The 23964-nt window shown below is 35.2% G+C and overlaps 2 protein-coding genes and 1 long non-coding RNA gene across 13 annotated transcripts; 1 reads left to right on the top strand and 2 right to left on the bottom strand.

Moving 5' to 3' along the window:
* Positions 1–410: 410 nt before the first annotated feature.
* LOC110011922 (uncharacterized) lies at positions 411–6322 on the bottom strand. Of its 7 annotated transcripts, none has more exons than XR_016065255.1 (7): positions 6185–6322; positions 5270–5498; positions 4313–4613; positions 3952–4062; positions 2822–3054; positions 2594–2705; positions 411–598 (listed from the first exon to the last, which is right to left on the bottom strand). It is a non-coding gene; the product is annotated as an uncharacterized LOC110011922 (long non-coding RNA). The 7 variants fall into 7 exon arrangements; XR_016065254.1 differs by having other exon boundaries at positions 5270–5364; positions 6185–6320; XR_016065256.1 differs by having other exon boundaries at positions 5270–5399; positions 6185–6305.
* On the top strand, positions 3973–7019 carry LOC105161059 (IQ domain-containing protein IQM3). 5 transcript variants are annotated; one of them, XM_088879875.1, is made up of 9 exons: positions 3973–4136; positions 4331–4445; positions 4550–4615; positions 4698–4786; positions 5279–5366; positions 5616–5762; positions 5906–5958; positions 6246–6347; positions 6591–7019. In XM_088879875.1, exons 1-9 carry the CDS (start codon positions 3973–3975, stop codon positions 6841–6843), a joined length of 1077 nt encoding a protein of 358 aa, XP_088736001.1. In that variant the 3' UTR covers positions 6844–7019. The 5 variants fall into 5 exon arrangements, with proteins under 5 accessions (XP_088736001.1, XP_011076929.1, XP_088736003.1 ...); XM_011078627.3 differs by having other exon boundaries at positions 5866–5958; positions 6595–7019; XM_088879877.1 differs by having other exon boundaries at positions 6595–6733.
* A 14451-nt stretch (positions 7020–21470) lies between these two features.
* LOC105161058 (copper transport protein ATX1) lies at positions 21471–23688 on the bottom strand. The gene is made up of 3 exons (XM_011078626.3): positions 23554–23688; positions 22797–22872; positions 21471–21822 (listed from the first exon to the last, which is right to left on the bottom strand). Exons 1-3 carry the CDS (start codon positions 23560–23562, stop codon positions 21608–21610), a joined length of 300 nt encoding a protein of 99 aa, XP_011076928.1. The 5' UTR covers positions 23563–23688; the 3' UTR covers positions 21471–21607.
* Positions 23689–23964: the final 276 nt, after the last annotated feature.

Here is a 23964-nt window from a genome sequence, read left to right as displayed (position 1 = left end):
TCTAACAAAAAAATTCAAAATTCTAGAAATTAGAATTGAGTCAAAATTGCTCAATTTTGGTAAAAAACATCCTTAATATATATATATATATATATATATATATATATATATAAATACAATAGATTAATAGATGATAAAAATCAATCAATAATAAATGCATATACAAATAATAAAATCCCACATTTAATGTTAATTAGTTTGCTAATACATAGGCGCTATAATAACATTAATTTGCTAATACATAGGTGCTATAATTGATTGTTCTTGTTCAGCAGTGTTGTTTCAATTATTATGTTCTTCAAGGCAAAAGGCCGGTACTTGTGAATTTTAACATTTGATTATCAGCTTTTGAAATACAACGAGTTCTATTGCGAAGGCTTGATTATGATTTATATGGAATCAGGCAACAATTTTTCTTTCTCTTGGAAGAAAATTTTCATTTGTTTGGATAATTTACAACAAAATATACAAAGCTCCCTTGCATAAAGTATTCTATTTTACAACCAAGTATCTTTACATTAGATAGCTGCAAATGTCTCACATGATGAAAACTTCTTCTCTCGTGTTGAGGCATCTTCAACTTCAATTTAATGGCAGCCTGAAAACGACAAAAAGAAAAAGAATCAGAACATGAGCAGCAATCGGTCTATACTCGTTTATTAAAGCTTGAGCGACCCTAAGTCTGTCATTGATTTGCCATGTGTGCTTGCCTAAATAACCTCGTACTTCTAAGACTTGTGTGGAACATCTAATGTTTATGTAAAAATTTAAACACTATACTCAACACACGGGCTAAGATAATGTACTTTAACATCATTTAGAACTAAATTGCAACCTATGTATCGATCCATTTCTCTCTTTCCCTCTTCTTCTATCTTAAAAGGTATTCTATGTTCCTATACAATTCCTCTCTGTCAATTTTCTCATGTTTGAAAATTTAAAAAGTCGAAAGACCATTGTATTCCTCTTTGTACACTTCAAAACCAAAAGTCTGTTATAATTTCCATAAAAAGCTCCACGTTCTCACCACTCTAATTTGAAAAGAACAAGTACATAAATTTTTTAAGCCTCCAAGAATACGACGGATGCAGAATAGTTAAGAATGCCTAAATTGGAGAACAGTTTCTCCAACCTTTTGGCAAATTTATTCTCAATTTATTCATTGCGTGGGTTTCGTTTCAAGGATTGCTTTTCAAAACTTTTCGATGTCATATATCTAAAATTTTGTATGAATTTTACAGACCACCATATTTTGTCATGCCAATCACATCCGATTTTTGCAGGTGTATCATAGTAAAGTTTGTCGGAAAAACATTATTATACAAAACACAACTAAGTTTATTTATGAACTTCATTAATAGAACATCTGATAAGAATATGAGGTTACTTTAGTTCGCACAAATTTTGACAAACCAAATTCAAGCCCCAGGCCCTCAATCCTCCAATAACGAGTATAGATCACCTACACTAATCACATAATTTGATATCATAAATGCTCGCTTATCAATATATCAAAATAAAATGCTTGTTATACATAGAACTGGAAAATGATTTTTCAAGTAAATTGATACCATTTCATAATTATATGCTATATGTGTTATGGGCAAACAAAATCAGATATTGCCTCCATATCCTGTAATATGCATTAGGACAGAATTGTGAAAGAAACTAGGATATGAGAAAAGTACAGGGAAAATCATTGGGTGCCACAGTGTAAACCTGTGACTCAAACCGTAGCTCATAGAATACTCCAGTCGAAGGGCATAACCAATATACCAATGATACATCATAAACAAGAATATTTCGATGCAGACATAAGAAACAGCGAAAATACTTCAAATTCAAGAAACCTCTCCGAAATGCACTTAAGAAAAGAATATTGCTGATCAATTTGCAAGTTTCTAATGATTTAAGAAGATTATTAAACTCAAGCTAAAATAGAAGTAAAAGAGAGTGGTCGAATGGCACTTACATTACAGTAAAGGCATATATATTAAGATAGGAGAAAGACGAACCTGATTGGTAATATAGATAATAATAGGAAAACAAAGGTTACTATAGCTCCAAAAGGAGGTGAATATACAATTCCAATGAAACAAGAGAGGTTCTCACATTTCGTTTCCATGTAAAGTTGACATAACCATATTCACTAAGGACAAAAGTTAAACCATGCTGATGGATTATTCAAGAACCTTTATTTCAGTTCAAACCAGCTCTGATTCTCATAATTAATCCAACTAATAATTAGTAACTAGTCTCCTGTTTTATTTCCTTATTTAATATTAAAGATTTTAGGACTAGCAAAGATGACAAAAGCTAGCTTCTGTCATATGAAATTTTCCCGTACTGAAATCTTTGTAAATTGTGAAGTGAAAAGCATAAATTCTTTAACTCTATGACTACTGACAATTTTCTTCACCAGATATTCAGACAAGTCACAGATGTAACACAGAGGAATATTTATTATGTGAAGTATATCTCTTCGCCACAATCTGAATCGTCCAGAATACGAATCAATCCATTTATTAGTATGGCAACAAGCAGGAAACATTTCAAACTTCGAAACAGAGCAAGAAAATGTCCTAACACTCACCTTATCAGGATCTTGTAAATCCTTAAATGCTTTGTTCAACTTAACAAATGCTTGGTGAGCTTGAGGGTGAGAGCATTTGTCTGGGTGAACCATCAGCGACAACTTCCAATACCTTCCATATAGAAAAATTATATGCGCACATGTCAAAACACATGAACAGATACAAGGCGCAGTCTAGGAAAAGATGAATGCCGATTATTTGAGTGGAGAAAACCTTAAAATTGATACCTTTTTTTCATGTTTTCAGGAGACATATTTTTGTTAAACTCTGAGGGTATTGGTAATTTTCAAATAACTATGGCTTCATGATCCTCACGGTTTTATTTTTGATAAGGCACCCACTAGAAAAAAAAAAGACTTAGAGCTTATAATCCATTCAAGCTCTTCGACCGTAAGCGAAGTGCAACGGATGGTATCACTGCATACAATCTTGGCCCTCTCGCCATAACAAGAGCATCAGCCTGTTACAGAAACTTGATTATCCAGAGCGCATCCATCATGCAACGTATATTAGTTTTAGCATGAAAAAATATCTGTCCAAACAAGAATGTTTTGGCCTAAAAATGGGAATTGGATTGTGGTATTAGTCTCATCAGGTAGGTTTTCACCAACCTTTCTGAACTAACTCCAGACAGCCAGAAACATTTCACTCGAACACCTGATTTAATTTGATGGAGAACTTCCACAGTGTCGTTTGGCTAATTATCACATAGGCAAGAGACTTGAACACAACTTCCAGTTACCCTCATTCAACTCTATTATTAACTAGGAGTCATAGGAAACCTCCGAATTAGACAACCTTTTTTAAGGAAGAGAAGGCGAAAATTATTCGACACATATTTCTTTGAAACCTTTTACAAGAAGAATCCAAAGCTGACAAGAAATGACATCGGTTTTATGTCAACACTTTCACATAATTAACAGACTGAAGAGAAACAAAGGGAAATCATAGATTTGGCTGAATGCATGCTAACTTGGTTCTTTTATGCGCTGACGCTGTGAATGATTCACATCCCTTCTTTTTCAAAAAGTGTGGTATGTGATAATTGTCTAACTATATGATATATTAAGCTTTGGGTGCAGCATCTACAAGACCATTAGAGAGTAGGGTTGGAAGTATAGGTGAGTGAGCACTTAATGGACATAAATGTCCTAGTTATGACATGCAGTCACAATAGAGATACACAGCTAGCTTGGGGTCCTGTTCTTTCTGCCAAGTAGTAACAAAGTACCCAACTCAACATTTAATATCATTTAACTTGTCAACGGTTGTAACTAACCATTTAATGGCCTTTTCTATATTTAACCAACAAAGTTTCCTCAAACTAATAATACACATATAGAAATGATGGCCTTACCTCTTAATGTAGAGTGAATAAATGGATATCAGCAACCAAGCTGCTCCAAAGTCTGATCTCCAATCAGCCCAAGAAACGAACTGCTTTCAGGCCATCAAAGCTGCAGTGAAGCTGCAAAAGGTTTACCGGAGTTATCGTACACGTCGGAAATTAGCAGATTCAGCACTTGCAGCCGGAGGGCTTTGGTGGGTTATGTCGTCTATTTTACTTAAATGGAAAATTCTTATCTAGACCAGGTTTGGTTGAATCATACCAATCACAATATAGTTGTTGTGTATTTGGTTCAAGTTTGACCGGACCCGATCTAGGCTAGGAATTTCCCTACTCAAAGAACATATTTGATAGGGATAAATTTTCTAACCAGACAAACAATATGAAGGTGGCAAGCAATAGAATATGCTCGTTTGAATCACAGCACGATTGCTTTCTTTGACTTCTTCCAGCCTGAAAAACCAGCTTCGCGGTGGAGTAGGATCAGTCAAAATGCTTCAAAGGCATGCGTACTTGCCTAGTAAACATGAAATCTTGATTTCTGCCACCTTCTATTCCTGAGTAGAACTTCAGTTTTGATACTTCATGAAATTTAAAACTTCTACAGGTTGGGAAGGGTTTAGGTGAGGATGCAAAGGCTCAGAAATTGGCTTTCCAACACTGGATTGAAGCTGTAAGCAGACAGAAAAGAATATTTTCCATTCCTTAGAGCACACACTGTTGATTTTGTAATCATTCTGACTATGGCTATACAGATTGATCCCAGGCATCGTTATGGTCATAATTTGCATATTTATTTTGATGAGTGGTGCAGAAGCCACACTGATCAACCATTTTTCTACTGGTGAGGGCCGTGAGGCTATAACTCATGCAATATAATTCAAACTTTCAATGCACAGGATAACAGAGAATGAAGCATGTCTCTCGTGATTTCCAAATTTTTAGTGCCAGTTTTTTCAGAATCTTTACCATGTTTCTAAATGAACAGAGCAATATCCACTTTCAAATGTTTTATATGAAACACAGCACTTCTTTGTAGGGATTGTAGCATGAGAATATTTGCATCTTGGCTTTTAATTTTCTTACTGGTGCTCTTATTGAGCAACCAAAAGTTTTGGAAATTCAGAATGATATGGAAGTGAAAAAACACATAGCCACTGCATATAGTTTTTCTGTCTTCACTAGCTAAAGAAAGTACGAACAAAGAAACAAGAAGAAACCATATAATCCATATTTTATGTCATACCATGCTAGCATGTTACCCATATATTCAGTAATCTCCAAAATAAAATGATGCACTTTAATATGCTACCATTACTATTGATACCTGGCATAGGTTGGATATTGGTGATGGCAAAGGGGTCAATATTGATGAATGCCCAAGATCAAGACTTCTGCAAGACTGTATCAGCTATCTCGGACCTGTAAGCACCAATCAACTGACTCTGGCTGTAACTCTATTCCCATCAGCGTCAAATTATCCAACAATATTATGTGTCAAACACGAGATGGAAAGTTCAAGAACTATGTCTTGTAAAAAGGATTAACGCAGACTCCTAATATGAACAGAACAGGAATTATTAATTTTCTGTTATATGAATATAAATGGTAAATTATGAATTTCGTTCTATTTAATACTTTTCTCATTAGTCTTTGCTTATTGCTGAGTCAAGAAAGAGAGGGAATGCTATGAATACATAATAGTTGGAGGTCAATTGATGCACAAGCAAACTGGACATCTTCTGGACACAAATGAGGAAGTCACAGGCTCTAAATGGATCTTTGTGATGAGCACTTCCGGAAAATTATATGCTGGAGAGGTTAGATCAGTTTCAGAAATTAATATGCTTGGTAACAGGCACTGAGTTTATTTAAATCTTCACAGAACGACAAACTAATTCATTTTATCATTCTTTTTTCCAGAAAAAGAAGGGAAGATTTCATCATTCCAGCTTTCTTGCAGGTGGCGCCACGCAAGCAGCAGGAAGACTTGCAGCAGAACGTGGAAGCCTCAAGGTTTGGTCTCACAATTTCCATATGATATTGTGCAAATTTAATGTTGAAAGTCAGAATTTCAGAAATTGTAGATTAACTAGAGACATGGAGAATGAAACTCTGAAGTAATAAATGGATTGAAAGTAAATAGACATTTCCAAAAATCGCAAAGGTAAATAAATAAATTAGTAAGTAAACATAACTTCTGAGATTTCAGCTACATGCTATGTTGTTTTCTTACTTTTACCTAATCCATGTAAGAATTTCTGCACACAAGTCATCAAAAGGTTTAATTGGTGTCTTTTCAGTCTATATCAGCCTATAGTGGACACTATCGGCCAACAGACGCGAATCTCAGTATCTTCCTGGCCTTCCTACAAAACAGTGGTGTTAATCTCGACGAAGTTCAGGTCAAAATTTCATAAAAATCATGCATGTAGAAAAATTGAAGGAACTCCGTAAGAAAATTGGCATAAGCTGGGTTTTGGCCTCCATTGTTGATCCAATAATTGCTTTTTGCGGATGAGCTTTTCTCAATATATAACTTATGTTGCTTTCCTTCTCTGTCCCAACATCCACTATCTACTGATGGTGCACTTCAACCTTGGCAGATGTGTACATTTAGCTTACGTATTCGACTTCTTCCATTTTAGGCAGGTAATTTTCTGCACAGAATGTCAGAGCTGTGATGCTGATAGCTCAGCTGGTGAAGGTAAGACTCGCCTCCCAACTGAATCCGAACAGCCAAGTGCCATGAATCCAATGATTACACTACAGCAATCACAGCAGCTATCCCAGCTTTCTAAAGAGGAAACTCAAGGCAGTCTCAAGAATAACTGGTCCATAGATTCCAAGAGTAAAAATCATGCAGATGATGAAGTCCAAGACAAATCGGCCATGATATGACTTGGGGCGTTAATTGTCTTTGAAGTGATCACAACAGGGTTAAGCTATCACAGAAACTCTCGAGCATCCACCAAATGATGATAGCCCAACATGTACTAAGTATATGCATCATAACTATTCTGATCATTCAAGAGAAAACTTGTCTTTCCCTTTCCATTAAGTGACCAATTTACATACACACGTTCTTTAACTAACAGCAATATACTAATATCCAGCTTAGTAGCTTACTTCTCCAACACCTTCTCTTTCATCAGTTCCCGGACTTTGGTAATTCCATTCCATATCTTTGAATCAGCAACCAACTTTGATAGCATGAGTGAGCTGAATGAATCATCCGGATCAACACTCAAAATCTCTTTAGCAGAATATCCAGCCTACAGCAAATCTTTGTTGGTTGTGTAGTCTGATAAAAGGCATTGCCACACAAAACTTTTCATGAATTCATATGCTCATCTATTTTTTGCATGCAAATTTACTAACAATACAGGCAAGATGGTCTGTCTTTGGAATAATTCCAAAATCTTTGGTCATTGAATCAAAATGGTTCATTTGGCTCCTCCAAATATCCTACACATCCACAGGCATGCCCCAATGAAAGTAACATCATTTGGTTTTAATCCATTTCTCCTTATAAGGTCATAACTCTCCAAACTTCTCATCCAAACATGGGGCATACACTGCAATCACGGCACTCCATGAAACCAGATTCTTGTTAGGAAGGATGTCAAAAAACTTTGTGAGCACCATTTGTCATCCCCATTTGGCATCCATTCCGATGATAGAACACCTCCAGCAACTACATCCCAATCTAAAATCCAGTTTCTATTATACAGAAATGAGTTTGATTTCCCCGGTCAACTGTAGGTAAACACCACAAATGCTTAAACAGCTCGAATATATGCAAAGATTGGGGCCAATGCCCACCAGAAACACGTTCTGGATAACCCAATCACTTCTTTATAACAACAAGCATCCATCCAGCTGCCAAATATCCAGATACAAATTATCATGCAAATCCATTTCACAAAAAGCTCTGCAGGACGCCCTGAAGGCAACCAATTTCTGCATAAAAACTCAACATTGTGTGTTCAGATACAAAAAATCAAGCACTGATCCAAGCACATAAAGCAGACATTGATCCGAAGCAATTCAAGGCTTCTTCTGACAACCCCATTTGATAATACGTGTAAACCAGTTATATCCAAGTGACAAGCTTCCTCAAAGGCATTCTATCAAACAACTTCTGTGCGTAGTCAGTAGAGTTGAGTTGAGAATTGAATTTGTTGCTAGCGCCCGATTGAATGCGGCGAGAGAAATGCCATAACTATTAACTATTGAGGTTGTATTCTTTGTATTGAAAGATACTAAAATTTATGGGTTAATTACACTCAAATTCCCTGTAAAAATATTTTGTAATTATATTTACTGTAAAAATATTTTGAAATTATATTTATATTCGCTCTGAAAATTTATAATTTACATCTTACCTTGTTTTGTTAGATTTAAACGAAAAATACTGATGTTAGCAAAAAAAATTGGATAAATTTTTAATTTTACCTTTTATTTAATATTTTTATGTAATAATTTTGTACTTATGAAAAAAAACTGTAATGATCTTAACCTTAATCTATATGTACACACACACATATATATATATGATATTTATCCTTTTATAAGAATAATAATATATGGGAATATAAAAGAGAGGCAAAACTAAAAATTCATATAATTTTTTTTGCTTAAGTCAGTATTTTCCGTTCAAATTCTAAAAAAAGGAGATCAGGCATGAATCGAGAATTTTTAGAGGGGCTTTAATATAATTTGAAATATTTTTGAAAAAAAGTGTAATTTAGCATTTTTAAGGGATTTAAGTGAAATTAACTCAAATTTAAATTATTTTCTTTTTTTTAATGGAAAAATTATTTGCTCAGTGAAAGGAGGTAAAAGTACATATCTATGCTTAGAATTCCCTCATGATATTTTATTTCTTTCACAATAATCATATTCTTTTAATAAATAGTTTGAGGATAAATATCACTTTTGATCCATTTTTTTATGTAATTTATTTGGATTTAGTCCCTCATTTTTTTGATTTATCAGATATAGTCCATCACATTTGAAGATTCCATCAAATATAATTTTTACTGTTAACAAATTTTTCAAAAAGACTATAAAAAAAAAAATTACATACGGTACAAAAAACTCAAACTCGGTCTCTTTGGCCGGAAAATGGTGAGAGGACACTCCACCAGATGTATTTCTTGACATTTTTATTTACAAGAATTTTTATTTATATATAAATTTATAACTTTTATGTATTGTCCATTAAGACTTTGTCAAAACCCGAAAACCTGAGCCCAGGAGCCATCGGTTGGACCTAATTAGTATTTTTAAAATATTAAACATATATATTTTATAAATAATATTATCATAACTTTATAAATATGATATACTAATATTATTGAAAGGTTAATTATTATTTTGTAAAGTTATATGTGTATGTTTTAACATTGAATTATAAAAAAATTTAGAATAAGTGTTACTTACATAAACATTAAAACGTTTATAAACTATTTATATCATTATTTTAATTTATAAAAATATAAATTTTATATATTATATGTAAGTATAAATAAATTATACATACTTTTTAAATACGTACAAATATATTATATATATTTATATAAATACATGAAATATATAAAAAAAATGGAGCAAATTCGGAGCGTGTACAAGCCCAAACCATTAAACCCTAAGGCCTGCATCATGACCCGTTTAAGGCTTCAGAACCCTTTGATCCAGACTCACTATTATACCCTATTTTTGTTATATTATATATATATATATATGGTAATAATTTCAGTGAATTAAAATATTAAAAAGTGCATTTGGTAGAATTGTCTCATATTATTTTCCCTCCAACGAGACCCAAGTTCAAGTCAAATGTCTGAAAATATATTATTTTACAATAAAAATATTTAAAAATATACAGTAAAAACATTTAAATTTAACCGAACATGATAAAAAAAAATTTCAGTAAAAATGGTTTTAAAAACTGCTTTAAATTTTTTGACTAACTGTTTTAATCTAATTGGCCGTTTTCGATCGTTACTGGCTGTTTCCGGCCGATTCTCACCATTTCACCTTAGGATTTATGTTTGTCTTAAATGTCATTTTTATTGCCAGTTGCTGTGATGCCTATATAAGGTTGTAGAATCCCCTCACTTCAACACACCAAGATAAGACTTCCTCTCTTGATTTTCTCTCTCGAAGCTCTCCTTCTCATCCAGCTTTAAGCTTTAGTTTCAGAGGTTTACGAGTGCTCTTTGAGGTATTCTTTACTATAGTACAATATCGATAGAATTGAACCATTTTATCCTGAAAAAAGTTGGGTAATACCCGATGCACATTATACGGGACGTATAATTTCTTCAAAACAAGCAAAATAGTTATGTGATTCGGTTAGTTTGTAGTTTTGGATCGAGAGTTTTACGATACAACTCTCCTTGTAAGTATTCGATTTATAGTTTCTCATTAAAACAACATATCTAACTGTTATCTCTACTATTTTATTCTAACATGGAAGTATTGTGTTTTTTATTTAAAAAACTGTTAATTGTTGGGAGAAAACCCCTCTAGTAGTGAGCCCAAATAATAACCCTTGTCAAACTATTACAAAAAATTGTGGGTTTTGAAAATCCTTAATATTACAATCCAACATTACAATAATATTAACAGATCCAATAATACAGAAATAATAACAAAATATAATTACAGAATTAAATAATAATATCAGACAGTAAATGAAGTACAACAACAAGAATAAAAAAAAAGGAGATAATGGCTCAGGGAACCAGATCCGGTGGGGATAGCCCACAACCACCAAGGCCTGCAACCATTACTCCAGTTGCTTGAACCAAAAACTTGCCACCCAGGCTCAGTTACTCAAAACAACCACCAAGGCTCAATCATAACAACCACTTAAGTTTTTCTACTAAGAAACTAAGTTTACAAAAAACTTTTAATCTGAGCAAGAGAAGAAGAAGAATTCTTATTTTTCTTTTATTAATTTTTTCGCCAAAAAACTGGCTGCTTAAATAAGGGGGAAGACATTGAAGAGGGAGAGAGAGAAGGAGACAGCATGGCAAGAAACCAAGAAGAGATCAGAGGTAAAAAATCGGTGGAGAGGAAAAAAATGAGAAGAGGAAAAGAAACACAGTGGAAGAAACAAGGGGTTAGTGGAAATGGATTAGGCTAGGGTTTTGCTAGATATATAAGAGAAACAAGTTTGGATCAGAGTGGGCTGGGTAATGGGTATGGGCCAAGCCTTTCAAGTGAGTGGGCTTTTGGTCGTGTGTGGCTGGGCCTTTTCATTGTGGGTCATAGGTCATAAAATATTACATTCTCCATCTTGAACCACGACCCAAAAAAGGGATCAACTCCAGAAAATCGAAACTGGCAATCATCATTGCCAAAAACGTAGGGATTGTACCTGCAAAATAAGAGAGAGACACTTGCACAAATATGGGTTAGAAAGTGCAAAGAATTGTAATTAGAATTAACAAACCAGGTATACTTTTTCAGAAATTTTTTTAGTGGTTACATTTGCATCTTCTTTATTTTTGTCATTTCTTTTGGGCTTTTTACAATTTTTAATAAAATGGTCTTTTTCTCCACTATTATAACACATTCTATCCCAAGATTTTTCAGTCCTAGTTTTAGATTTTGACCTGCTATGACTTCTATTCCTATGTCTTAGTTCTTCCCCTAACATGATTTACTTCATTTTGGACTTGATTAGCTATATTAGTTTTAAGGTCCATTCTTTTCTTTTCAACCATTAATTACAGTATCTAAATTTATATTATTCCTACTATATTTTAAAGTAGTTTTTACATCACTATAAGCTTTAGGAATAGCATTTAAAAGAACAATAGAAGAATAATCATCAATATTTATCTCCAATTAACTTAATATCTTGGATCAATTTTGTAAAATCATCCAATTTTTCGCAATGTATTTAGACAAATCTAGTTTGTACCTAAAATATTTTTCAAGTAAAAACAATTTACTATGTAAGGAAGTTTCAGTGTTAATTCCTCTAACTTATTTCACAAATATTTAGCAGTTTCTTGCTTTCCTACTTTTCTTAAAACAATGTCAGAAAGATTTAAGATTATAGAAGAATAAGCATACTCATCATTTTCTATTTTCTTTTCTTTAGAAACATTTTCAGGGTATTTACCATCAATGTCTTTAAATTTTTTTGGTTGAATTAAAATTCCTTTTATCTTTTGTTGCCAAATAGAGAAATCAGATTTTCCATTAAATGGTTGCAGATTATAACCAATCATATTAATAATAGAGATATTAGCAACAGATACAGAAAATACTAACGAGAGCAGAAAAAGGATACAATTTTAGAATAATATCAACAGGGGACTTTAGCTTAATATATAACCTCAACTAGAAACCCGACAGCCTCAAGGGCTCGGCCAAGTGAGGATAAGCAAGGAATCAATCTTGATCAAGGTAAAGAATAAGCACTAAACAGTAAAATAATGAACTAAGCAGAAACAGAACGCACTAAGCAAAAATATTCCAAGCACTTAGTAATCCCACAAAGCAGTTTAAATCAGATTCACTAAGTAATAAATTTTGGACTAAGCAGAGACAGGAAATTAGAGCAAATAATTTCAGAGGTCGCACTCCGCAAAAAATTACAGAACTCAAAATATCAGATAACCAACATTAACTTAATATTTTTTTTCCGCACTAAGCAATTTTTCGCACAAAGCGATTAATATCAGATTTTTATAAATAAGCACTAAGCAGATAAATAATTTCAGACCTACAAAGCAACAAGATGATGCACTAAGAATAGTTTTTGCACACGACAGATTTATAAGAAATCGCACATCGCAAAAAATCAAATTTTACAGAAAAATATTCACACAACTATTTCTTGAACAGAGCAAACACAACAAGATGTTTCCAGAAAAATAATTTTATAACATTTATTTATTTTTAATTTTTTTTATTGACTAGGTGGATAATTTTTTTTATAATTTTTTAATTTCTTTTCTTATCCACTCCGTCCTATTATTTATAATTTTTTATTTTTATTAAAAAAAATACAGTAAGGGTATAGTTGACAATTTCATACTTCCATTCAAGAATTACATAATTTCATCAAACATCAAGAAGGTATTTATAATTTTTTAAATAATAAAAAGATATTAGTAATTATGCCAAACTTGAGGAGAATTCGCTGTAATTTAACCTTAAAGAAAACAAACTTTTGGATGAAAAGGTGAATAGGTTTGGCTCTCGAGTGATGCAGAAACTAAGGACAATTGATATCTTAGGTACTAATTAATAGTTTGACATAGAAATTGAAGGAATTGGAAAGCATCATCATAGCTTTCTGAGAATTAGAAAGCAATAAGTGAGGCAAAGCTTCAAGGTTACCCCACATACCTCAGGAGTCAAACATAATTAACAGCTATATATATATATATATATATATATTATATAGATTTTTGTTTACCCAAATTAGGTTCGATGGAACTAAATCGATTATAAAATAAGTGTAATCTTCTTGTTATGTGTTAAGTTGTGAAGATTGATTTGAAGAAGAAAAGGATAACCTGATTCAACTTAGAATTCCCAAGTTGAGTTGGAGAAGGATAACCCGATTCAAAGTTGAGTTGGAGAAGGATAACCTCATTCAACTTAGAAATCCCAAATTGAGTTGGAAAAAGGATAAGTCATGGCTATATATACTACTCTTATTAGCATTGTTTTATAGAGAAAAGTAGAATAGAGTAGAGAGAAAAGAAAGAGTTGAGACGAGGGTGAGTGTTGTTTTTCACGTGTGGTGAAGACTTGCATACAAGTGTGTGTGTGTTGTACTCCTCAATTTTCCTCCTCTTTGAGTGTTTTCTCCTGGCTTGGTATCGCCCCCAGACGTAGGATTTATATCCAAACTGGGTTAACAAATTCGTGTGTCTTTTATCGCCTTCATATTCCACCTGTTATCCATCTTAACCCGATCCATTTCCTAACAACTGGTATCAGAGCCTGGTTCAAGGAGTTAAGATGGAGGGAAAGTTTCCAGTCGAACGGTTCAATGGTTCCGACTTTGGGTTTTGGCGTATGCAGATGGAGGCCTACCTGTACGGGAAGGACCTGTACGAACCACTTGCAGAGAAGTCCGAGAAGACGAGTGATGAAGAATGGAAGGTGCTCGATCGAAAGGCGATGAGCGCAATAATCCTGTCGCTCTCTCGGAATGTCGCCTATCATGTGAAGGGAGCAAAGAGCACGAAGGAAGTTCTACAGACTCTTGCCGATATGTACGAGAAACCCTCAGCAATGAACAAGGTTATGCTGATGAAAAAACTATTCAGGTTGCAGATGGAGGAGAGGAAGTCGGTGGCCGATCACCTCAATGACTTCAACCAACTCACGACACAGCTGGCGTCTGTGGATATCGTGTTTGACGATGAGGTAAAAGCGTTAATTTTGCTTTCATCTTTACCTGACAGTTGGGATGTGGTTGTTACTTCAGTGAGCACTTCGTCTGGGAAGGAGAAGATGAAGTTCGACAACATCAGAGACATGATGTTGAACGAGGAAACCCGTAGAAAGCAAACGGGTGGATCATCTGGCTCTGCGCTACATACAGAGTCCAGAGGGAGACCTGACACACGGGGTAAATACCGTGGAAGGTCAAGGTCAAGGTCCAGGGGGAAGAACAAGGGCAAGAAGGAGATGGTGTGCTGGAACTGCGAGAAGCCCGGACACATGAAAAGCGAATGTCGGGCGCCAAAGAAGGAAAAGGAGGGCCGAACAGCGAATGCCGCGACGGAGGAGATCACGGATGCACTCTTGTTGAGTGTGAGCAGTTCTTCCGATGATTGGGTTGTGGATTCAGGGGCCTCATTCCACTCATGCAGCAACAAAGACATCATGGAGCCATACACCTCAGGTGATTTTGGCTTAGTTTATCTTGCAGATAACAAACCCCTCAAGATTGTAGGAAAGGGAGATGTGCGGATCAAATCAACGAATGGGTCATGCTGGACCCTACATGATGTGAGACACATACCAGGACTGAAAAGGAACTTGATCTCAGTCGGACAGCTGGATAGTGATGGATTCCACACGACGTTTGGAGACGCGAAGTGGAAGATCAGTCGGGGAGCAATGACTTTGGCTCGAGGACTAAAGTCGGGAACGCTCTACATGGCGGGAGGATCTAGTTCAAACATTCCCTTTGCAGGAACTGTATCGCAGGCTAACCTGTGGCACAATCGCTTGGGCCACATGAGCGAGAAAGGAATGAACGTGCTGAAGTCGAAAGGACGGTTGCCCGAGTTAAAATCGGTGGAGGTGGGTCATTGTGAACACTGCGTGTTCGGAAAGCAGAAGCGGGTGAGCTTCTTGACCACAGGAAGAACTCCGAGGAAAGAAAAGTTGGAGCTTGTTCACACCGATTTGTGGGGGCCAGCACCAGTGTCATCTCTTGGTGGATCAACGTACTACATGACATTCGTCGATGATTCCACTAGAAAGGTATGGGTGTATTTCTTAAAAAGAAAATCTGATGCCTTTGATACATTCAGGAGATGGAGGGCACTAGTGGAAAATGAGACAGGTCTACAAGTGAAATGTCTCAGATCGGATAACGGTGGCGAGTACAACAGTGAAGGTATCAAGAATTACTGCGCCGACCATGGAATCCGAATGCAGAAAACAATCCCGGGGACACCTCAGCAAAATGGCGTTGCTGAGAGGATGAACAGAACACTGAATGAGCGTGCGAGATGCATGCGATTGAAGAGCGGACTACCAAAGATGTTTTGGGCAGATGCAGTCAACACGGCTGCTTTCTTGATCAATCGAGGGCCTTCTGTCCCGTTGAACAACAGGATACCAGAAGAGGTATGGAGTGGTAAGAAAGTGGATCTTTCTTTCTTACGTACGTTTGGTTGTTCAGCCTATATTTTGAACGATGATCGGACTAAGCTGGATGCTAAGTCGATTAAATGTACATTCATTGGGTATGGGACTGACGAATTTGGGTATAGATTCTGGGATGATCAAAACCGGAAAATAATTCGTAGCAGGAATGTTATATTCAATGAGGATGTAATGTACAACGACAGGAAGGTAAGCCCGGACGATGACAAGAAGGAAAGGGAATTTGTTGATCTCGATATTTCAAATTCCGGGATCATGAGACCAGCAGATACGGATTCAGTGGGAGTTCAGACGGACGAAACCGAACAAACGGAGATAGAGCCAGAACCAGTATCGGAGGAACCGATTACTGAAAGCAGCACACCCTTGGCACTAGGTCGAGAACCGAGGCTGAGAAGGGCCCCAGATAGGTACTCCCCCTCTCTTTATTACTTGCTTTTGTCTGATTGTGGAGAACCCGAATGTTACGCAGAGGCAGTCAATGATGTCCACAAGAGCAAGTGGGAGCTTGCGATGAACGACGAGATGAACTCGTTGAAGAAAAACAACACATGGGAATTGTGTCAGCTCCCAAAAGGAAAGAAGGCCCTACAGAACAGATGGGTCTATCGGGTTAAGGAAGAATCAGACGGGAAGAAGCGGTACAAGGCAAGACTCGTAGTAAAGGGATTCCAACAAAGATACGGTATTGACTTTACTGATGTTTTTACACCTGTTGTCAAGTTAACTACTATTCGTCTTGTGTTGAGCATGGTAGCGGCAGAGAACTTGGAGTTACAACAGATGGATGTAAAGACAGCCTTCCTACACGGGGATCTTGAGGAGGAGATATACATGGTACAACCAGAGGGGTATAATGGAGATGATCAGCAGGTGTGTCGCCTGAAGAAAAGCCTGTATGGATTGAAACAGGCTCCGCGGCGGTGGTACAGGAAGTTTGACAACTTCATGCTAGAGATAGGTTTCTCTAGATGCAATGCTGATCATTGCTGCTACGTGAAGAGGTTCGATGAGTTTTTTATCATTCTACTCCTGTATGTTGATGACATGTTGATAGCAGGATCAAATGTCAAGGAGATCAATAGGCTCAAGGATCAGTTATCGAGGAAGTTTGACATGAAAGATCTTGGCGAAGCAAGACAGATATTGGGCATGAAAATCACAAGGGACAAAGGTATTGGTAAATTATGGTTATCTCAATCTGATTATATTGAGAAGGTATTATGCAGATTCAAGATGGAAAATGCAAAACCGGTTGGAACGCCATTGGGAAATCAGTTCAAACTATCCAATAGTGATTCGCCCCAGACTGACTCCGAACGTGCAAAGATGAGAGTCACACCGTATGCCTCAGCAATTGGGAGCCTGATGTATGCTATGATCTGTACTCGACCGGATATAGCACATGCAGTGGGAGTAGTTAGCCGTTTTATGAGCAATCCAGGAGTGATGCACTGGGAAGCTGTGAAATGGATTCTTAGGTACCTGAGGGGTACTAAGGACCGAGCATTGGTGTTTGGTAAGGGCAAGCTTACCTTGTTTGGGTTTGTTGACGCTGATTTTGCAGGGAGTGACTATGACAAAAGGAGGAGCACTACAGGGTACGTGTTCACATATGGCGGTACAGCCGTATCCTGGGTCTCAAAGTTGCAGAAGGTTGTCACACTGTCCACGACGGAAGCTGAGTACGTGGCAGTTACTGAGGCAGCTAAGGAGCTCATTTGGCTGCAACACTTGTTGGGTGAATTAGGGAAACCTCAGGCAGATGTGATTCTTCATAGCGATAGCCAGAGTGCGATCCATCTGGCAAAGAATCCCGCGTTCCATTCGCGGACAAAGCACATCGAGATCAAGTACCATTTCATCCGACAACTTCTGGAGAAGAAGGCACTGCAGCTGGAGAAGATCCAAGGAGAAAAGAATCCTGCGGACATGCTGACCAAGGCGGTTGCGATGGCGAAGTTGAAGCTGTGTACGGCTTCGACTGGCCTTGATGACTAGAGTGGACAAACCCGGCGGTACCAAGAAAGAAGTGGAGAAAAGCTAATCAATCTTCAAGTGGGAGATTGTTAAGTTGTGAAGATTGATTTGAAGAAGAAAAGGATAACCTGATTCAACTTAGAATTCCCAAGTTGAGTTGGAGAAGGATAACCCGATTCAAAGTTGAGTTGGAGAAGGATAACCTCATTCAACTTAGAAATCCCAAATTGAGTTGGAAAAAGGATAAGTCATGGCTATATATACTACTCTTATTAGCATTGTTTTATAGAGAAAAGTAGAATAGAGTAGAGAGAAAAGAAAGAGTTGAGACGAGGGTGAGTGTTGTTTTTCACGTGTGGTGAAGACTTGCATACAAGTGTGTGTGTGTTGTATTCCTCAATTTTCCTCCTCTTTGAGTGTTTTCTCCTGGCTTGGTATCGCCCCCAGACGTAGGATTTATATCCAAACTGGGTTAACAAATTCGTGTGTCTTTTATCGCCTTCATATTCCACCTGTTATCCATCTTAACCCGATCCATTTCCTAACATTATGTGATTGATCATTTTTCTTAAATTATATACCAATCATACAACAAGTGTATTGTACTTGCCATATAATTAGTTCAAGTCCAATCAAATCTAGTCTATGTTAGAATTTTCCGGACATATATGTAGGAAATGAGTGATATTGTCCATGTACGTCTGTAATGGTATGAGTTGTGATCCATTAGATTTATAACAGGTGTTGATTCAGTATTTCACAACTTATGTGGTATTGGTGGCATCAAATCTTCTATTGATGTGGCTTGCAATTTGATCAATACCTTATTACGTGAGGTATTGTCTCTTTTGGCTGGTATGTATATCACGATTTTATTCTGAAAAATGCACTTTATTAGAGAAATGAGTCATTGGAACATATAAGTCATCCAAACTCTTCATATGTAACAATGTGAAACGTTTGTCTGTATCATCATTTATACAATTAAGAGGTTTAGTAATAAATCACATCTATAAAAGCCAAATCTTAGTAAACGACTGTTAGAGGTTCTCTTTTATCAATATATATATATATATAGGTTTAAATGCAATTTATCCTTCTATAATATGTGAAATGAGCAAATAAACTTCTGTGAAAAAAACAAATAGCGAATTATCCTCCCCCTCAATGGTTTAGATGGGGGGTAATTTGCTTCGTTTTCCGAACGCAAGGAGTAATTTGATATTTTATTTTTACAGGGTCTTTTTTTACACGTTTCTCGTATCACATGGGAATAAATTACATTTTTTCTTTTATATATACCCTTACTGCAATTTCTGAAAGTGGAAACTAATGACTTTTTATATTAAGGTTCATTAGTAGGAGTTGGTAAGCATATTAATTTATACTATTACCTTTATAAATAATAATATTACAAGAATAATTTAGTTTTTTTTTTAAAAAAAATATTGATAATTTTGTAATTAAAAAGAGAATTATCTCTTTTAAATATAATAAAACCAAAGCTTTTTGCATAAATACATATTATCTTAAATTGTAAGAGTGATATTAACATGGAAAATTAAAAAAAATATTAAATAACCTATGGGATATTAAGTAAAAGTGCATCAGGTCCACACAAAAAAATGTAAAGTATATATGATTTCGACAACAGAAGCATGAGGGGTAGTGCCTGGAGAATTGATAGAAAGATCAAGGGTTAATATGTAAATTACAATCAATACCCGGTGAACGACAATTTGCCATCCGAACTATATATGCCCGTTTTGTACTTTAGTATCTAAATTTTTTTTCTGTTTTTTTCTAACTTGTTATTTCAAGTTTGCGAATTTAGTGTTTTACCATATATGATCGTTTTGCCGAAAAAATATCATATGCTGTACATATGCGGAAAAAAAAAAAACACATCAATTAATCCTTAAATATCACATGTGCACTGCATGTAATGTTTTTTTGATGAACTTAGTGGAAAAAAACAGTTTAAATGATAAATTGCGAAATTTCGTAAAATTAATATGATAAATTGACATAAAAAAAACTAATATTAAAATATAAAAATTATGATAATTCGGAAGACAAAATGTAATTTGCTCATCAACGCCCAGTGTTGAAAGATATAAGTTTTAGTTTGTGGAGAATTTCGAGCATAAACAGTAGATGTCCAAAAGGATATTCTAACAAGACATAATAATGTACAAATTTAATGAGGGAAATGTCACATAGACAAAGCATGAGTTGAACAGATAAATAATAATATTTTTAATCTTGTAACTTATTTTATTTATATATATTTTTTTATATAAATTTAGTCATAAATATCTCATATTTAATTATTTTTTTGATAAATTTAATCATGTATCGATAATTTTGGTCCCCGTCATACTGTACTAAATCTTATCTTTGTCCTGTAGCTATAAGTCGTTAGGGCCAAAATTGTCAACATAGAACTAAATTTATAAAAACAAATGAACAAACATGAGACAATCGGGACTAAATTCGTTGAAAAAGGACTAAATGTGTAAATAAAGTAAGTCACATGACTAAAAATACTAACAACATAAAGTTATAGGACCAAATATATAATTCTGCCAAACTTTTTATATTATATCATGTAGCCGAATAAGAATTTGTATTAAGAGTGACAGACAAGTCGAGTCGAGCCGGCTCGCGAGTTTCTTGAAAAATACAAACGATCGAAAATTTTAATTTGATGCGGAGTCGATCGAAATCTGATTGTGGTGTCGATTGATATAAGACAACTGCACTAAACTAAACTAATTATACTAAAAGTAAAGACTTTCTGGAAAAACATTCATTTAAAAAATCCTAATAAAATTGGATCAAGAAACAAAATCCCAATTAATATAAACTATTATGAATATTCATATTTAAATATATATTATTTACTATTATTATTTTTATTCTATTCCTTCTCGATTTTATTTTAAACAAATTAAAAGCATTATTGAAAATTTGTTATCAATTAATAATGAGTTAACAATCATCGCTTATTGGTTTGTAATAACCAATTGTAAGAAAATTATAGAAATAGATAATATCTACATTTCTGGTGAGACTCAAATTTTACGATCAAAAGCTTGCCCAAGTAAAAATAGTAAAACTTTACTTCTCCTGTAGTTCTTTAGCTTTGTTTGGTTTTATTTCTAATTTATTTTTCTTTATTTTTAAAATATAGAGAAAAATATAAAAAATATGTAATTTTTCTTTTATAGTTCTTAAGAATAAGTACATTTACACCCCTTGATTTATGATTCATTTACACAAATCATTCATATTTTTTAAATAATTACAGATACACCCACCAATATATCATTATCGCTTACACAAACCACTTTATTTTTTAAAAAACACACGCCCCATAAATATATTAGTATTATTATACAAACTATCCGTACTTTTTGATTGTCAGGGGTAATTTCTATAATTATACAAAAAAAATTTTTTTTTTATAAAAATAGACTATAGATTAAAGGTGTACATGTAATTATCCCTAGTTTTTAATATATTTAGTTCTCCACTTTGAATATTAATGACATTAGTAGCACTGTAGAAAGCTCATCTCCAGTTCCCCTGCTTCAATTTCTTGAATAATGGAGAAACATTTGTTGTTGCCAGATGAAAAACCACCACACAACATGTGTAAGAAGTTATCATGGATTACATAAGCTGGCAAGTTTGCCGAATACAAAACACCAAATTATTGTCATATCGTACTTAAAAATCTAACCGGTAGAGTTACATCGCATATCGTTGCAAGACTAGACAGGTTTAAATATTATGCAGCAGCGACAGTTTCAGTCGGCTTTGATTCTGCTGCTGCCGGTGCCTCAGCTGCTGCTGGTGCCTCAGCTGCGGCGGGTGCCTCGGCTGCTTCCCAGTAGGAAGTTGCCTTGCCAGTCTTTGAAACGGTCTGCAAAACTGCTTCTGGCTGGACATTGCCCTTCACCGTCACCTTTTGCTTCTCCAGATCAATGTCAAACGATTCGACACCTGCTCGACAGAAGTACCACAAACTGAAAAGTCAGAAGATTTTCTTGTCGATGGCAAATGAATTGCGCTACTAGTACATGATGCGAGTATGCAACAAAGTTACACGCCATACTTAAGAGTTTCCACAGATATAATGTTAACCATTTATGCCGGCTAAGGCACACGGCAAACAATAGCAATATTCCTACTGCACCTGGAAATCCTTTTGAGATAGTATATCACGAGAAAACATATGCTTGTGTGCTTTCCACAATAGTTATCATCAACTATAGCACTCAACTGGACAGCGCAACTGCACCTAAAGCCATTTGCCTCTTGAAATTCTAATCTCTTGAGAGGATAAAGATTTCAGAATCCAACAAAAGGGAGGAAAGCACCTCATCTAGGTGCACTTAGAATCAACTCAACTTCCAACAAAGTAGAGCAGAAATAATCTAAAAGCCCATCAATCAGAAGCATGATCACGCTGAATAGAGTACTGAAAAATAATGTAACATCAACGACCAGTTGATAATCACTCTCCAGACATGAATGCATATGCAAGAAAACAAGCCCAAGTCAAAAAATGAACAGAGGTGTTTCCAGACACCATCCATATTTACTACCGGATGTAGTGACAGCTGCCAAACTTGCAACTTTATGGATCATGAGCGTATTTCTAAATTTCATAAAAGAAGAGGACCGCCCTTGCTAAATGAAACAGAGAATCTGATGTACAACAATTGAACCCGAAAAACCCACAGGCAAAGAATGTAACCAGCACTTGCCTATACTAAACAATCCCACCTCATAAAATGATCATCTCAACTCTATCGATTCTCAACTAAGCATCCGATGAAAGCATATCCGCAGGAAAAGGGCATTAACATGGTGAATTGATTTAATCACATAGCAATGTAAATTTAAGTACTTCTATTTCCAATCAAAAACTTCAAATATGTTTCTGTGATCGACGTCTAGAGAAGACGGCAAACCTTCCATTTTCCCAAGAACCCTCTTCACGGCTCCCACGCAGCCTTGGCATGACATGGCAACCTTCAGCTCAACAGTCTGCAATCAGCGACAAAGTTATAAATTATCAAAATTGATTACAACAGCCAATCGGAAAGTTACTAACAGCATGGTCACACAGACCTCATCCGATCCAAGTTCCAACACAAATATGTATGAGCAATTTATAGATAAATGCCTGAAGTTCTACATCAGCTCAGCTCAATATAGTTTCCCAAGAAAATGAAATCAACATAACACGATTCAAAACCAAGAAATTGCAGAAAAATAATTCAACAATAAACATCTGGTCTCAATGTTAAGATGTTCTTAAATGCTTATATCGGCAGAGAAAACAGAATCCAAAGCAAGAAAAATCATCCCGGAAGAAAAGTCAAGTCAATAAATGAACTAAATGGTTTAATAACAGAATTTATGCCTAAATTAGCAGATTAATCACAGGTTTTTAAAAAAATTGATGCATTTTCTCACCCTTTCAGCTCAGAAAATTGAATCCCACTCCAATATTTTTTCCACAAATCAAATCCTCACATTCTTGTTTTCCAGCCAAAAGGACCAAGAATCACAATCAAGTTCAAAGGATAGAAACACGAACACACGGGCTATCATAAATTTCACAAAAGAAATCCAGAAAAAATAGAATAACAATATCATTCTACTGAATCAATTTAAAAGCAAAATCGAACACAAAACAGAAAACAAAAAAAAAAAAGAAATCACCTGAGACATGATGATTGAAGTTTTCGAATTGATTAGAATGAAAATAAAAGGGGTTGCAGAAAAGTCAGAGGAGATTATGATAATGGGATGGGACTTCGGAGTTGGGTTGAGGCCGATATTTATAGAGCCGAAAATTCTTGAAGGAAGGAAAAAGACAGAATATTATCAAAAAGCAGGTTGACAGGCAATTTAATTTGATTTTTATTTTGGTGAAATTCAACGCCACCCCCCCCCCCCCCAAAACCCAAAAAGAAACTTTGATTTTCACATTTTTACCCCCTCAAAACTTAAAAATTATTAAATGTCTATTACATAAATATTCTTTATCTTTGGTAAAATTTTAAGTACATCCCTAAAAGTTATAATTATAATTACAAGTACACCGTTTATTCATTGGTAAAATTATACACA

This window comes from Sesamum indicum, linkage group LG4 (genome assembly GCF_026168435.1).
Source record: "Sesamum indicum cultivar Baizhima isolate 11 linkage group LG4, ASM2616843v1, whole genome shotgun sequence".
NCBI lineage: Eukaryota > Viridiplantae > Streptophyta > Magnoliopsida > Lamiales > Pedaliaceae > Sesamum > Sesamum indicum.
The sequence above is the reverse complement of the archived record's forward strand: the minus strand, read 5'-3'. Positions and strand labels throughout refer to the sequence as shown.